This window comes from Vombatus ursinus, unplaced genomic scaffold (genome assembly GCF_900497805.2).
Source record: "Vombatus ursinus unplaced genomic scaffold, bare-nosed wombat genome assembly UNPS02010193.1, whole genome shotgun sequence".
Classification (NCBI taxonomy): domain Eukaryota; kingdom Metazoa; phylum Chordata; class Mammalia; order Diprotodontia; family Vombatidae; genus Vombatus; species Vombatus ursinus.
Genome location: NW_020949971.1, coordinates 3,961,809 through 3,974,629, shown reverse-complemented (window position 1 = coordinate 3,974,629; position 12,821 = coordinate 3,961,809). Strand labels below are relative to the sequence as shown.

The following is a 12,821-nucleotide window of genomic DNA, read 5'->3' as shown; positions in this document are numbered from 1 at the left end:
AGAGATCACAGCAGATGGGGCCCCTGAGCCCACTAGGAGACACAAAAGGATTCTCAACAACTGCAAAGAGGACGGAGACATTCCAGGGAGGGAGACGGCCTGGCTCCATGCATGGAGATAGGAGAGGGAATGGTAGTGAGACACAGGAAGAGGCCAGCAGTCCCGTGTGGCTGCAACCCATCGACCAAGTGAGTAACTGAGAGTAAGGCCGTCTAAGCCCTAAAGGCCAAGGTAAGGAGCTTGCATTTTATGAGAGAGGGGATCAGGAGCCCCAGAAAGTCTGCAGTCAGGGGAGTCACATGGTCAGATCTATGGCTCAGGAAGATTATTTTGGCAGTTGTCTGAAAAATGGACTCCAGAGATGAGTCACTTAGACAAAAGCATCAATCACTAAGCTCTTACAACAGATGGAGGGAGAGGAGATGAGAAAGTGAAGGAGAATTTCAGCCCTGTGAGTGGAAAGGAGGGAGATGAGGGAAGGGGCCCTCTGGATGCCGGAGTACGAAAGAGGCAAGATCAAGAATGGCCTGGATGGCCTAGAAGATGGTCAGACTCCGGAGAAATGAAACTGTGGAGGGGAGGCAGGATTACTCCACTTTGAACCTGGAGCAACTGTGGTGCTGAGAGGACAGAGAGGATGGGGGCTCAGGAGAGAAGCCAGGGCTACAGTTTTAAGTCTGGGTCCTCTGCATAGGGATGATGTGGAAGCAGGCGAGGTCACCAGGTAAGCCATCACTCAGCGAGAACAGGAAAACAGGCCAAGGCCCAGCGGAAGACTCGGTGAGAGCACAAAGCAGTCTAAGGACCATCTAAGGACCGTCGAGGGCCAGGGAAAAGAGAGGAGCCAACAGTCAGTAGCGTCCAAAGCTACAGCAATATCATGCAGGACAAGGCCCGAGAAAAGGCCACTGGATTGAGCAGCTGGGCGTCAGGGATTTTGAGGCCTTTGAGAGAGCGCTTTCAGGAAAGTGATGGGGTCAAGAAGTCAGCTTGCAAGGGGCTGGTTGGTTTTGGGGGTTTATTTCCATCTTACACTGGAGCCTCCCACCCCCTTCCCAAAAAAGATCTCTGAGTTACAAGACAGACCAAAAACAGTAGGGAGGGAGGGTGCTTAATTAGGAGTGATATAATCACTCCATTCAAAAAGAACACATTCTTAAAATGACACATTTTAAAATGTCACAGTTCACCTAAAAATAAGTCTTTTTAAAAATGTACGACAGTCTAGCAGAGCGGAATAAATGGTCTGTGCAGGCAGGGGCTGCTTAGGCAATCAATTCTGCATCTGCAGCACCTTGCACTGGGCCTGGAGCCCAGGATGGGTGCAGTAACGCTTCCTGAAATGCCACAATCCTGCTCCTAAGCCACCCAAGGGGAAGGCCCGGAGCAGGATGGCAGATGTCTCCTTCTCCGTCTTTGCTGGTTCTCTGACTGCCTCTGTTCCCTGCTATGTCCATGAAGACACAAAGGAACACGAACACACATTCTCTTCAGACGGGCTTTGACAGAAAGAACGCAAAGCCACTTACCCAGGATGATATTTTCCCCTTTCAAAAACTTCCTACAGTGAACACTCATTCTCTATCCAACTAAAGTACAAAGGAAAAGGCCAGTGAGAAAGAAGAAAACCTAACACATACTTACAACAGTTCTTACAACACATTTGACACATGACTAGGACAGATGCAATGACCAGATACTCCTTAAAGATGCCCTAAGGTACAGGGCCTGGGGAAGCACAGAGACCCTGTCCACACCAGTACGGTCATGCTACCATAAATGGAGAGCAATGCCCTTTCTGAAAGGTCTAGCCAGAGCCCAGATCTGAAGGACGACTCACTCTATTCAGATGCTTCATTCCTGAAGAAAACGGAATTTCAGAAGGGCAGTAAGACAAGGCCACTGACCCCCGACCTCCAACTTACTTGAGCTGAAGCACCTGGTCTTCCATCAGAGAAATCAGAGGAGAGACAACGATGCCGATTCCACCGACAAACACGGGAGGGAACTGGAAGCACAAACTCTTGCCGTACCCTTCCGGTGAAAAGGCGACAACACGACAGATGAGGACCCCGACCCCCGATCCAGCACTCCCTACACACGGGCTAAGGCAGCCTCTTCACAGGCACGTGGGCCTACCCTTCCCCATCCCTCAGAGCAGCCACCATGGTCTGTCTCTGAGCATCCAAGTCTAAAGACTCAATAAGGGAGGGGCTCTTAACCACACTACAGTTTCAACTAAAAATATAAATTTAAGGGGTGGCTAGGTGGCGCAGTGGATAGAGCACCGGCCCTGGAGTCAAGAGGACTTGAGTTCAAATCCAGCCTGATACATAACACTTACTAGCTGTGTGACTCTGGGCAAGTCACTCATATATACGTGTATATATACATAAAATTAATACAGATACACTGTTTAGCATGACATACCAGTAGCCATAACTACCACATTATCTCTTCTTTCTTCTAAAACAGAATGGATCACTTTCCACTGCATCCTAGCAAGGGAGGGAAAAAATGGGGAAAGCAGACATTAATTAACTGATACGAAACATCAGGGAACCACTTCACACCCAGGCCACTTCTCATCATTCCCACATCTGTCTTCAAAGCCCCTTGCTGGTACTGTCTAATAATGGCCGGCCCGTTCGGCTAAGCAATTATACCCAAGCAAGATTCATCATCAGGAGACTTTCTCATTGAAACACCTTTTTATTTGATTGGCATGGAACAAAAATTTGACTCAAGACAATCGGGTGTCCAGCAGAAAACAGGCGGAGCTTAGGGAAGAAGGCCTGAGGAGCCTGGGGCACAGGTTAGAATTGATTGGAGGGGAGCAGAAGAGCCTCCATCTGCTGCCTGGAGAATTCACGGAGGGGCCGCCTCCTCGGGAGCTCTCCCCAAAGGCAAAGATTGAGCCCAGCAGACCACTCGATCCCTAACCGCAGGGTAAACTTTAGTGCAGTATGGAGTGGAGCAGCAGAGAGAAGCCAATGAATCGAATGTATTTGACAAGAAACATCTGAATGTGCTCTAAGGTGATGAGCCATCCCACACTATGGGAAGAGCAGCCCGACAGGAAAGACGAGGGCAAAGCTAAATGAGGCAGAGCTGCTGCTCCCTGAGCCCAGAGGCACAGAGCAGGACACGCTCTCTAACCTGCCCTCACTCCACGGAGCCCCTAGACCCCGAAGGCCAACCCTCACGTGGTCCTTCCCCACAGTGTGGCTACAGTCAGTGTATCCTCCCCAATGGCAGGCACATGCACACACACAGGCAGGGGTGTGTGTGAGTGTGCACATGCGTGTGTGTGTGTGTGTTTGTGTGGGGGGGGCGGTGTTTACTGGCTTAGGATGACAGAATATCAGGTTCAGAGCTGGGCTCATCAAATCCAATGCCCTCAATTTACAGAAGAGGGAAACTAAGGCCCAGGTTTATCATATGGCTAGCGAGTGTCTGAAGTAAATTTGAACTCAGGTCTTCCTGACTCCAAGCCCAATGATCTCCCCACTACTCCAAGCTGCCTCGGCAGCAGACAGTCAATAGCCATTTGTTGAACATAAAGGGACTGAAATTATCTCTCTATTCAAATTAGCATCTGTGAATGCCCCATCTTCTTATCAGTGATGACTGAAATTTCTGAAATCCAACTACACCAGAAAACATCACTGGTAGGGAGGCAGCCCCAGGAAATGAGACAAATTGTGGCTTTATAACCACGATGAAGGTTTTCTCTCTGCATTTTTCCTCATTAAGAAAAAGAGTAAGTCACTCAGTTAAGTAACAACATACTCACGGTTTAAAGTTGGAATGTCCAAAGTAGGTCTTTAGGCAAATGATTTGCTCTGCAGTAGGTGTCGGCAGCGAAGGGTCTTAAAACAAAATATTTGAATTTAAGTACAAACAGAAGAATATTTTAAGGTAAGGGGATGAAATAAATCCATTCTCCCTGCTTCAAATCCCCCTTCCCTCTGGACCTTATACTCTTCCCAAGTGGCAGCCAGATGACTTCATCAGACGCTATTCAGATCACGCGACTCTGACCCAAAGTCTTCAGCCGCTCGCCAGCGCCTTCAGCTCAAAGTCACAATGTCCCATGGGCCCGTCCACTCTCCAGGCTTCCTTCCCGCTGCTCCGCCCCCCACCACACCTTCCTCAGTCCCGCCGGAGACCTCCAACCACCCTACACTGGCCAAACCCTCGAGGCTCCCTTGCCGTCCCTCTCCAGACCCAAAGATGGCCCAGCATCTGACACAGGTCCAGGTCTATGCTTGCACTGAGTGATGCTCCCCCCTCCTCAGACTGTTCCCACTCGCCATCTCCCTCCTCCCAGTAGGTAACAAAGCCTAGGCCCTGACGGATGAGCTGGCACTATCCCTCCATTTCAGTACAGGAAGAAGCCAGGGCCCAGAGAGCTCAGACAGATGCCAAGGCATGAAGCAAAGAGGGGCCTCACACCAAAGAAGGGGCTGCTCCGTCCTTCCTTCTGGGTGGCTTGTCACCCAACTTGACAAGACGCTCACACCTTGGGACTCGCTGGATGCCCAGAGCAGACACGCGCTTGAGGCCTGGTTCCCAGCCAGGCCGGCCTGGGTATCCCGCACAGGGCTCAGACCAAGCATCGCCTGTCTCATATGTCCCACATAGGAAAACAATCTGACAGACCCCTGGATTTCATCCCCCTACCCCCTCAGCTCACGGGCACAATAGGCCCACCAAACTGAATTAGGGAAGGCTTCCCAACGAGAATTCCAAGATGGTAAAGCTGCCACAGACCTGAGAAATACCTAGTGCGATTCCTTTACGGATGACGGACCAGGGTCCCAGAAAGGGGAAGCAACCGGCCCCAGGTCACACACAGGGCAAGGGGGAGAGTGGGAGTCAAGGCCAGGTCCAGGACGGTGGAGCCAGCCCTGGTGCTTCCCACACGTCTAGTGTGAAAAAGAGCTCTCGCTTCATTCCATCCAGTCACAAAGTCCTGGAATGCAAAAACTCCCTCACTCCCTCTTTACAACACATCCGACATGGCTGAGAAACGGGCATGAAACCTTTCCTTTGACTGAGATCAGGAAGACAAGAATGCTGGGTCACGTCTTGATCACCACACTCTCTTAATGGCCTTGGAGACAGGGATAATATCGGGACTGCCTGGCTCACAAGGTGCTGCGGAAGGCAGGGGCCAACTCTACAAGCACTACGGAAGGTGATTTGCCCCCCACCATCCACCTTGTAAAAAAAAAAGTTCTCCTTAATGTAGGCTGACTAGATTTTACATCAGGAGAGCCTTCTATCCGCCTCTCAGACCATGAGAGAAAACTCAAGTATGGAGACCATCTAACTGCGCGTGCGCGCGTGCACACACACACACACAATCTAGAGCAGATATCAACAGTGACAACCCCATTCTCCTTTACCCCATTCATCGTCCTCTTCTTCAACAGCTTCCTCGTCCCCCTCATCGTCAGCAACCCTGGCCTTGCCTTCTGTTTCTGGCACATTCTGCTTCGACTTGTCACAGTCCAAGTCTTCTAATGACTGAAAAAGACAAAGCAAAGCCCGCCCCACGCCCACCTCGTTTCCATCCCCCATCAATAGGAGACTGCTCCAAGATGGTGCACGAGCCAGCCCTGATCCCACGGAGCCCTGGGGCTGTCCTCAAATCACAGGCTTCAGACCACCAAGAAGGAATGGTTTCCAACTACGATTAATACATCACATAAAAATCCCTGAGAAAGGAGTTAAAATACATTTTGTCTTCTAAGACTAAACTTTGCTTTTGATGAAACTTGGCAAAAATTTTGAGGGTTCCAATTTGTTTTTTTAAAATAAGTCACCACCTCAAAGAAGGACAAAATTGAAATGAAAATATTGTCATAAGAACACAGATGAAATGAGATATGGCTTCTCCTATGCCAGCTACTTCAATGGGCTGGTCTCCTCTCAGGAGCCTCTGAGAGGTGATCCTGCCTGTGTCATCAAAGACCCTTCACAACAACACCCATTCACTTTTCTACTACAATATCAGAACCAAAAACATACTTTAAGCATCTGCATTTCCAGATCTTCATCACTTTCAATAACATAAGAAAGATCATGAGCATCCATCACGGAAATTAGGTCCTGGGGAAAAAAATAAATAAATGATTCTCTGACTTGAATTTATAGCATTCTTTCTTTCCTCCTACAAAACCTATTTACTATTTGTTTTGTTTTGGGGGGCAATCGGGGATAAGTGACTTGCCCAGGGTCACCCAGCTAGTGTCTGAGGCCTCCTGATTCCAGGCCTGTGCTCTCTCCACCGTGCCCCCTCAGAGCCCCAAAACTCATTCACTGCTGACTCCACTTATCAAAAAAGAGTTATATAGCCTTGCTCCTTAACACAAGCACTCATCGCAGTGTCAGTGGAACAATAAGGAACTGATTCCTTCATTCAATAAACACACATTAAGCACCTACTATGTGCCACTGATAGGAATGGATCTGGATGAGGGATGTCACCGACAGGGGAAAACCCATCCGAGCAAAGCCCCTCGCCCCAACGGGGCTGAGGGCAGCTCGGCACCCTCCAGCCTGAGAACCCTGCCGGGAGCACTGTGAAGGAATTGAAGGGTTAGCGACCTGCCCTGCACCCCAGGGCCAGCACACGACGCTTCAGACCAGCTCTGTCCAGGCCCAGCTGTTTCTCACTGAGGGCACAGAGACAGACAGCAAAGTCTGCTTCCACGTTCTAAACTGCGGCAGTCATCTGCACACGACCAGCTTGATAGCTTTGGTGTTAAAAAGCTGTTTTGTGACAAAAGCATGTGGTCTGGTTGCGGTTCAGCCAGAAAGACAAGGGCTCACCTCCCATAAGCTACAGTGAGGCTCCTCACGCATTTTTCTGAACCTGCCCACATATCCATAAATCGCCGCCAAACGTCTATTCCTCTTTTTCTGCACATCCTTGTCCACGGCTGCTTGCTGCCCCCTCCTCAGACTGTGAGCTCCCCAAGGGCAGGACCTTGTCTTTTGCCTCTTCCCGTATCCCCAGTGCTTAGCACAGTGCCTGGCACACAATAAAAGCTCAGGAAGTGTTTACTGACTGAATAAACCTGGGGTATATAGGCAAGGACATTCACAACATATACAAAGTAAATACAAAGTAATTGTGAAGGTGAGTAGAAAATACAAGGTGGTAAGATTCTGATCCTAACCCATGTATGAGAGGAAAGCCGGAAAGGCTGCTATGCCTTCTACTGAGAAGGATGGTTTTTCATCAAGAAGCAATCAATCTGGCAGGATGCTGTATTCTCTACACCTTTAAGCTGACTGTTTGACACCTAAAATGCCTTCTGCTCATAACACCTGCCGAAGCCTGCCAATGCCCTTCTAATGATGTAAAAGAGGATATGCTCTTGAGGCACGCACATGTGCGCACACACATGTGTGCATAGACACGTTCAAGGGTTCTTCACCTATTTGTGCCACAGATGCCTTTGGGAGGCCAGGGAAGCCTAGGGACCCTTTCTTAGAGTGATGAAGGAAATGCTAAGTTTCCATTGGGAGGTAATGAAAACAAGGCTGTAATTTTTTTTCCATCCAAGTTCATGGACCCCTAAAATCTATCCTTCAGCATCTCCCATGAATCCCAGACTAAGAACAGCCTCTGCCCTGATAGAATTTAAGCTCCCAAAGAGAAGGGGGCCCCAGCCACCAGCAACTTTGAATTTTCTGCCTCAGATATGGGTAAAAAAAGAGAGTAAACCAACTCAGAGCCTGAGGCTAAATGTACTTTTTTTGGGTCTGAAGAATAATGGATGTGGAGTCTGAGGACCTGAGTTCAAATCCTGACCCTGCTACTCACTGGACCTCAATTTCTCATCTGTAAAACTGAAGGGGTAGGGTGGATATGATGGCCTCAGAGACCCCTCCCAGCTCTAATCTATGAGCCTATGACTACCTCATTTCTGTGTTTCTGTCTCCAGTACCCGGTACAGAGCTGAGCACACAACTACTTAATAAACGCCTGCTGACTGATACATGGAGCTCGTTCACAAAAATGAGGCCTACGGGTTAATACTTATTGAAATTCTTCATCATCTCTTCTGTAGCAATGATATCCATACCACTCCCTGCAATCATTCGAAATTTTTCACTCTCTGACATCCTGAAGTGATCCCTCACAATTCCTTCTCACATTTTATTAATGACAACCTGTTAGAATCACACATTTGTCAGGTCTGCCATGGAAAGGTTCATCTTCAAAAAGAGGCCAGAAAGGACTTAAAAACAACCATTAAAAATAACTGACGGTTTTACAACAGACTTTTATATGGTTTTTCAGTGGACTCTGGTAAGTAATGTCAATAAACAATTATACAAACACACTGGAAAGTCATTTTGTACTTAAACAAGAAATATCTGGATAACTGGAGTGGTTGGAAGTCTTTATCAAAAGATGAAGGCTTCCTAACAACTATTCTTGAAATCATGGCAAGAGAAAAGTTTGAAAATAGCAGAGAATCCCACGCAATTCAATGTGACAAATAATAGATAGTACTGTAGTTACCAAACCACTTATAATGAACTTTAAACTTGCCGAACTTAGAATTTTTTAATAGAAAACTAAGGGGAAAATGTAGTACAAATAACCTAAAAAATTTCTACTGATTTCCCAAATCACTAAAAATATTAACAGAAAAAATATCGGGGGGAAAAAAAGACAGAGGCTCCAGGAATTTGAAAAAAAAAAAAAAACTTCCAGAGGGAAAAATAGAAAATCAGACTGCCTTTAAGATAAGATTTTTTTCCTAAATTAAAGACTACAGTATGATGATATCTGGAGCCTGAATTTCACAAAATAGGCTTGTGGACCCTGGAGGCAAAAAATCTCATCATGCAAATTACCTCGAAACTGAAATTCCTTGAGTAGAAGGAAAAGGCTAGGCAGCAATTACAGTAAGACAAAATTATGAGTATCACGCATGCTTTCAGGGAGACAAAGAACTCAGAACATACTATCTGAAGAAGCTTAAGAAAAGCCGACATCAGTGTCAGCAAAAGTCCCCTGGGGCTAAGACAAAGAACCTCTCCATCTTTGGGAAATGACGTCATGGTAAGTGCATTGAGGCCAGGGAAGCCTCGGCCTGTCCGAGTGGTCCATGGGGCCCTATGGCCCACCGCGGCCCAGCCCTTCTGCTCAGGGACACTCCTGAGGAAAAGACCAGAGGGACAAGCAACTGTGAAATACAGACACCAGGGTCAAGAGAAACACGACAAAAGCGAACAACCGAAAAGCCCTCTGCAGGCACGGTTATCCAGGGTCATCATCAGAGACCAAAGGAGGACTCCAAGAGGACAGACAGCCTGGCCTCACAAGGGCTCAGTTATACTGGGGTGACCAGACACTTAGAGAAAGTGGGAGAGAAAAGGAGCACAGCCCATCACCACACCGCCTGTGTGCAGACACAAAGTGTCCATCGGGGAGAGGCCGGGGGGAGCCCACAGCCTGCATGTCTAGACCTCACACCCGCCGAGTTAGTCGCTAACCTGCACAGGGTTTTCTCCTGTTTTCCTCTAACACATAGGATGCTACCCTGTGCCATCCACGAGGATCTCTGTGGAGGATACTCTGTGGAAGTACCTGATCAGACACGTGCGTGGCTTCACTGGCTTCCTCCCGCGCCTGCTGCTCCATCATCTGAAGCTCATATTCAGTTACATCCAGTGACATCAAGCAAACCCTTTCCCCGGTTTCTTGGGGTCTCTGATCCTCCCTTCCGCCTTCAGACCCATCTGGGGTCAGGTGGGCCCTATCGTCCATCCGAGCTCCTCCTCCACATTCAATGAAGTTGCCACCGTTTGCGTGCCGTCCACCATCTCCAGATCTACTTGGCTCCTCCTCAGCTGCAGGGCCATCATCTAATGGGGGGTCCATGACGGGCCCCTCCGAGGTGGGAGCCCCAAGCAGCACAGTCCTCAATGCCCCCAGGTCTTCTGAAAGGCTCTTCAGTAACTCAGTAACTCTAAAGAGCAGGAGGGGGAGATAAATGTCACAGGATTAGCTGCACGGCCACTATCAAGGTTCTGTGCTAACAGTGGGTCCTCAAAGCTCTCCCCATCCCCCTTTTGCTTCCACAAAAACGCAAAGTACCAACTCAAAGACCACAAAGGAGTACCCCAGACTCTTTGCCAAGTTTTCTCATTACCAATGACACCAACAAAGGGTGGATGAAAAATTGGATGTCAGCATGGAGAGGAGGACACTTAGGGTCACAACTGAGGGCAGAGGCTCCTCCCACACAACCTGGGGGTGGAGCTTGATAAAAATGCTAAGTGATTGACAGCTGGCTGGGCCAGCAGAGCTCAGATCTCTAGGAAAATTTGGGATATGCATCCAGGATAGACTCTCTGGTTGTCCAAAGACCAGCACAACTGGGATGGAACTTCGCTTTTCCTAAGAATCCTATCATTTTCATGAATACAGAACCATCTGATTCCAAAGGGGCACTGAGGAGCCAGCTGAGGGTCAGCAAGGCCCCCTTCCTGACGCTCTGGCTGAAGACAGGAGATGTGAAAGGACCTACCCACCTCCACGGCCACCCGAGGCCCCAATCCCATCCCAGGTAGGGCCTCCGCGCCTCCTCCAGGCTGTCCAGAGTGACTGTGATGCTGCCCCTCATGCTTCCACCCCCCCAAATCCCTGTTCTCCTTGAAGGCTGCTTGGAGCACCTTGGGCAGGGAGTGTCAGCTGGTCTCTCACAAATACCCCTCAAAGCACAGTTTTTTTATTTGTGTATATCTAGACATGCAAATTCCCCCACGGGGATACAAGCAACTGGAGCAGAGAGATGATTACATTCTTGCCTCTGTATCCCCAGTACCAAGCGTACCATAGGTGCCTGATAAATGCTCAACGATGCAATGATGCTAACAAATGAGCAGCCCTTTGTCCCCACACTAAGAGACACTGCGTCACGAGGTCTGCTTTTGGCTGATCATCTCCACCCTGACTGTCAAATGTCAGCTGGTGAGTCTCGGGGTAGAACACCTCCCCCCCACTTTAAACTGGCTGCTTTAAAACTTTGTGAGACAGGAAACCAGATCCCCAAGTACGTAAGAATGGTGTCTACAATGAGAGGGACTAGGCTCTCAGGACAATTTCCTCATCCACCTTCCTCTCAGGTTGACGGCCATGCTCCATCCACAGGAGATCACTGCAGGTAAAGAGCAGGACTCAGGTTCATTAAAGAACAACAGAATATAAGCACTCTGACTGCATCTTCTTTCATTCTTCAGCAGAAATGAATCTGCTATGTTCTTTTCTCACACTGTCCCCAAAGATGCCACCCACAAGCATTAATCTACTCTGCATTCAGGGATTCTAACAGGCAGAGGAGACAGCAAAGAAGAACATCTGAGCTGCAGGGACAGACACTCCACACTATGGCGGGAGATGGCAGGACAGGCATCCCACACTATGGCGGGAACAGGTACCCCACACTATGGTGGGAGATGGCGGGACAGGTACCCTAAAGGCGGGAGATGGTGGGACAGGCATCCCACACTATGGCGGGAACAGGTACCCCACACAAAGGCGGGAGATGGCGGGACAGGCATCCCACACTATGGCGGGAACAGGTACCCCACACTATGGCGGGAGATGGCGGGACAGACACCCCACACAAAGGCGGGAGATGGTGGGACAGGCACCCCACACAAAGGCGGGAGATGGTGGGACAGGCACCCTAAAGGCGGGAGATGGTGGGACAGGCATACCACACTATGGCGGGAACAGGTACCCCACACAAAGGAGGGAGATGGCGGGACAGGCACCCCACACAAAGGCGGGAGATGGCGGGAGATGGCGGGACAGGCACCCCACAGAAAGGTGGGAGATGGAACAACACACAGAAAAAAAGACCACAAAGCATGTGAAGGGGTGTGATAAGGGCTGGAGATAGGGAGGAGGGGTCTGTTGTGAAGGACTTTAAAGACAGGAGTTTCTATTTGATCCCAGAGGAATAGGAGACCACTGGAATGTCTGATTAGGGACTTAACAGAGCTGAGCTTAAGGAAAATCTTTTTGGTGACTGCAGGGGACAGAGTGGAGCGGGGAGAAACTCCAGACAGGGACCCCCAAAGAAGGAGCTATGGCCTAGATGAGGGTCCACACCGGCACCACGACTCCCTGTGCAGAAAGAGGGATCTCTCCACGAGAGGCCCGAGACGTCCCCGGGGCAGATAGGGGAGCTGCCTGGGTGAATGTGATGAGAAGAGGCAAGACGATGCGGGGACGATGGGGGAGTCTGAGAAGGAAGAGAGAGAGTTCATTCTGCAGCGTGATGAATTTAAGACGTGAGTGCTGCACAGGGCCCATGCTTCTAAGTAATAACACTTGGCCTTTCTATGGTGCACTGAAGTTTGCAGAGTGGAAATGTTTTGCATGACTGCATAGATATAATCTATATCAAATTGCTTGCCTTCTCAAGGAGGGGGAAGGGGAGGAAGAAGGGAGAGAATATGGAACTCAAAAAAAATCTTTTAAAAATTGTGTTTACATATAATTGAGGAAAAAAATAAAAGAAAAAGTGCATTTTCTCTTTAAAAAAAAAGCCTACAAAGAGCTTTTCAAATATCTCATTTTACCCTCACAACGACCCTAACAGCAGATGCTATTATGATGCCCAATTTACAGAGGAGGAAACTGAGGCAGACAGAAGTGAGGTGATTTGTCACCCAGTTAGTATGTGTATGAGACTGGATTTGAACTCATGTCTTCTGGTCCAGGTCCAGTGCCACTTGCTGCCAGTAGTAACCACAATTAAATAATGAAACCAGAT

At 48.8% G+C, this 12,821-nt stretch overlaps 1 protein-coding gene across 1 annotated transcript in view; it reads right to left on the bottom strand.

Moving 5' to 3' along the window:
- The window catches only part of WRN (Werner syndrome RecQ like helicase), an 83,030-nt gene that overhangs the window by 42,882 nt on the left and 27,327 nt on the right, over positions 1-12,821 (bottom strand). The window contains exons 9-14 of the mRNA XM_027853733.1: positions 9,623-10,004; positions 6,040-6,120; positions 5,415-5,535; positions 3,797-3,872; positions 2,431-2,498; positions 1,926-2,034 (exon numbers count right to left, since the gene is read on the bottom strand). Coding sequence (XP_027709534.1) covers positions 1,926-2,034; positions 2,431-2,498; positions 3,797-3,872; positions 5,415-5,535; positions 6,040-6,120; positions 9,623-10,004 — 837 coding nt within the window. The remainder of the gene's footprint in view (positions 1-1,925; positions 2,035-2,430; positions 2,499-3,796; positions 3,873-5,414; positions 5,536-6,039; positions 6,121-9,622; positions 10,005-12,821) is intronic.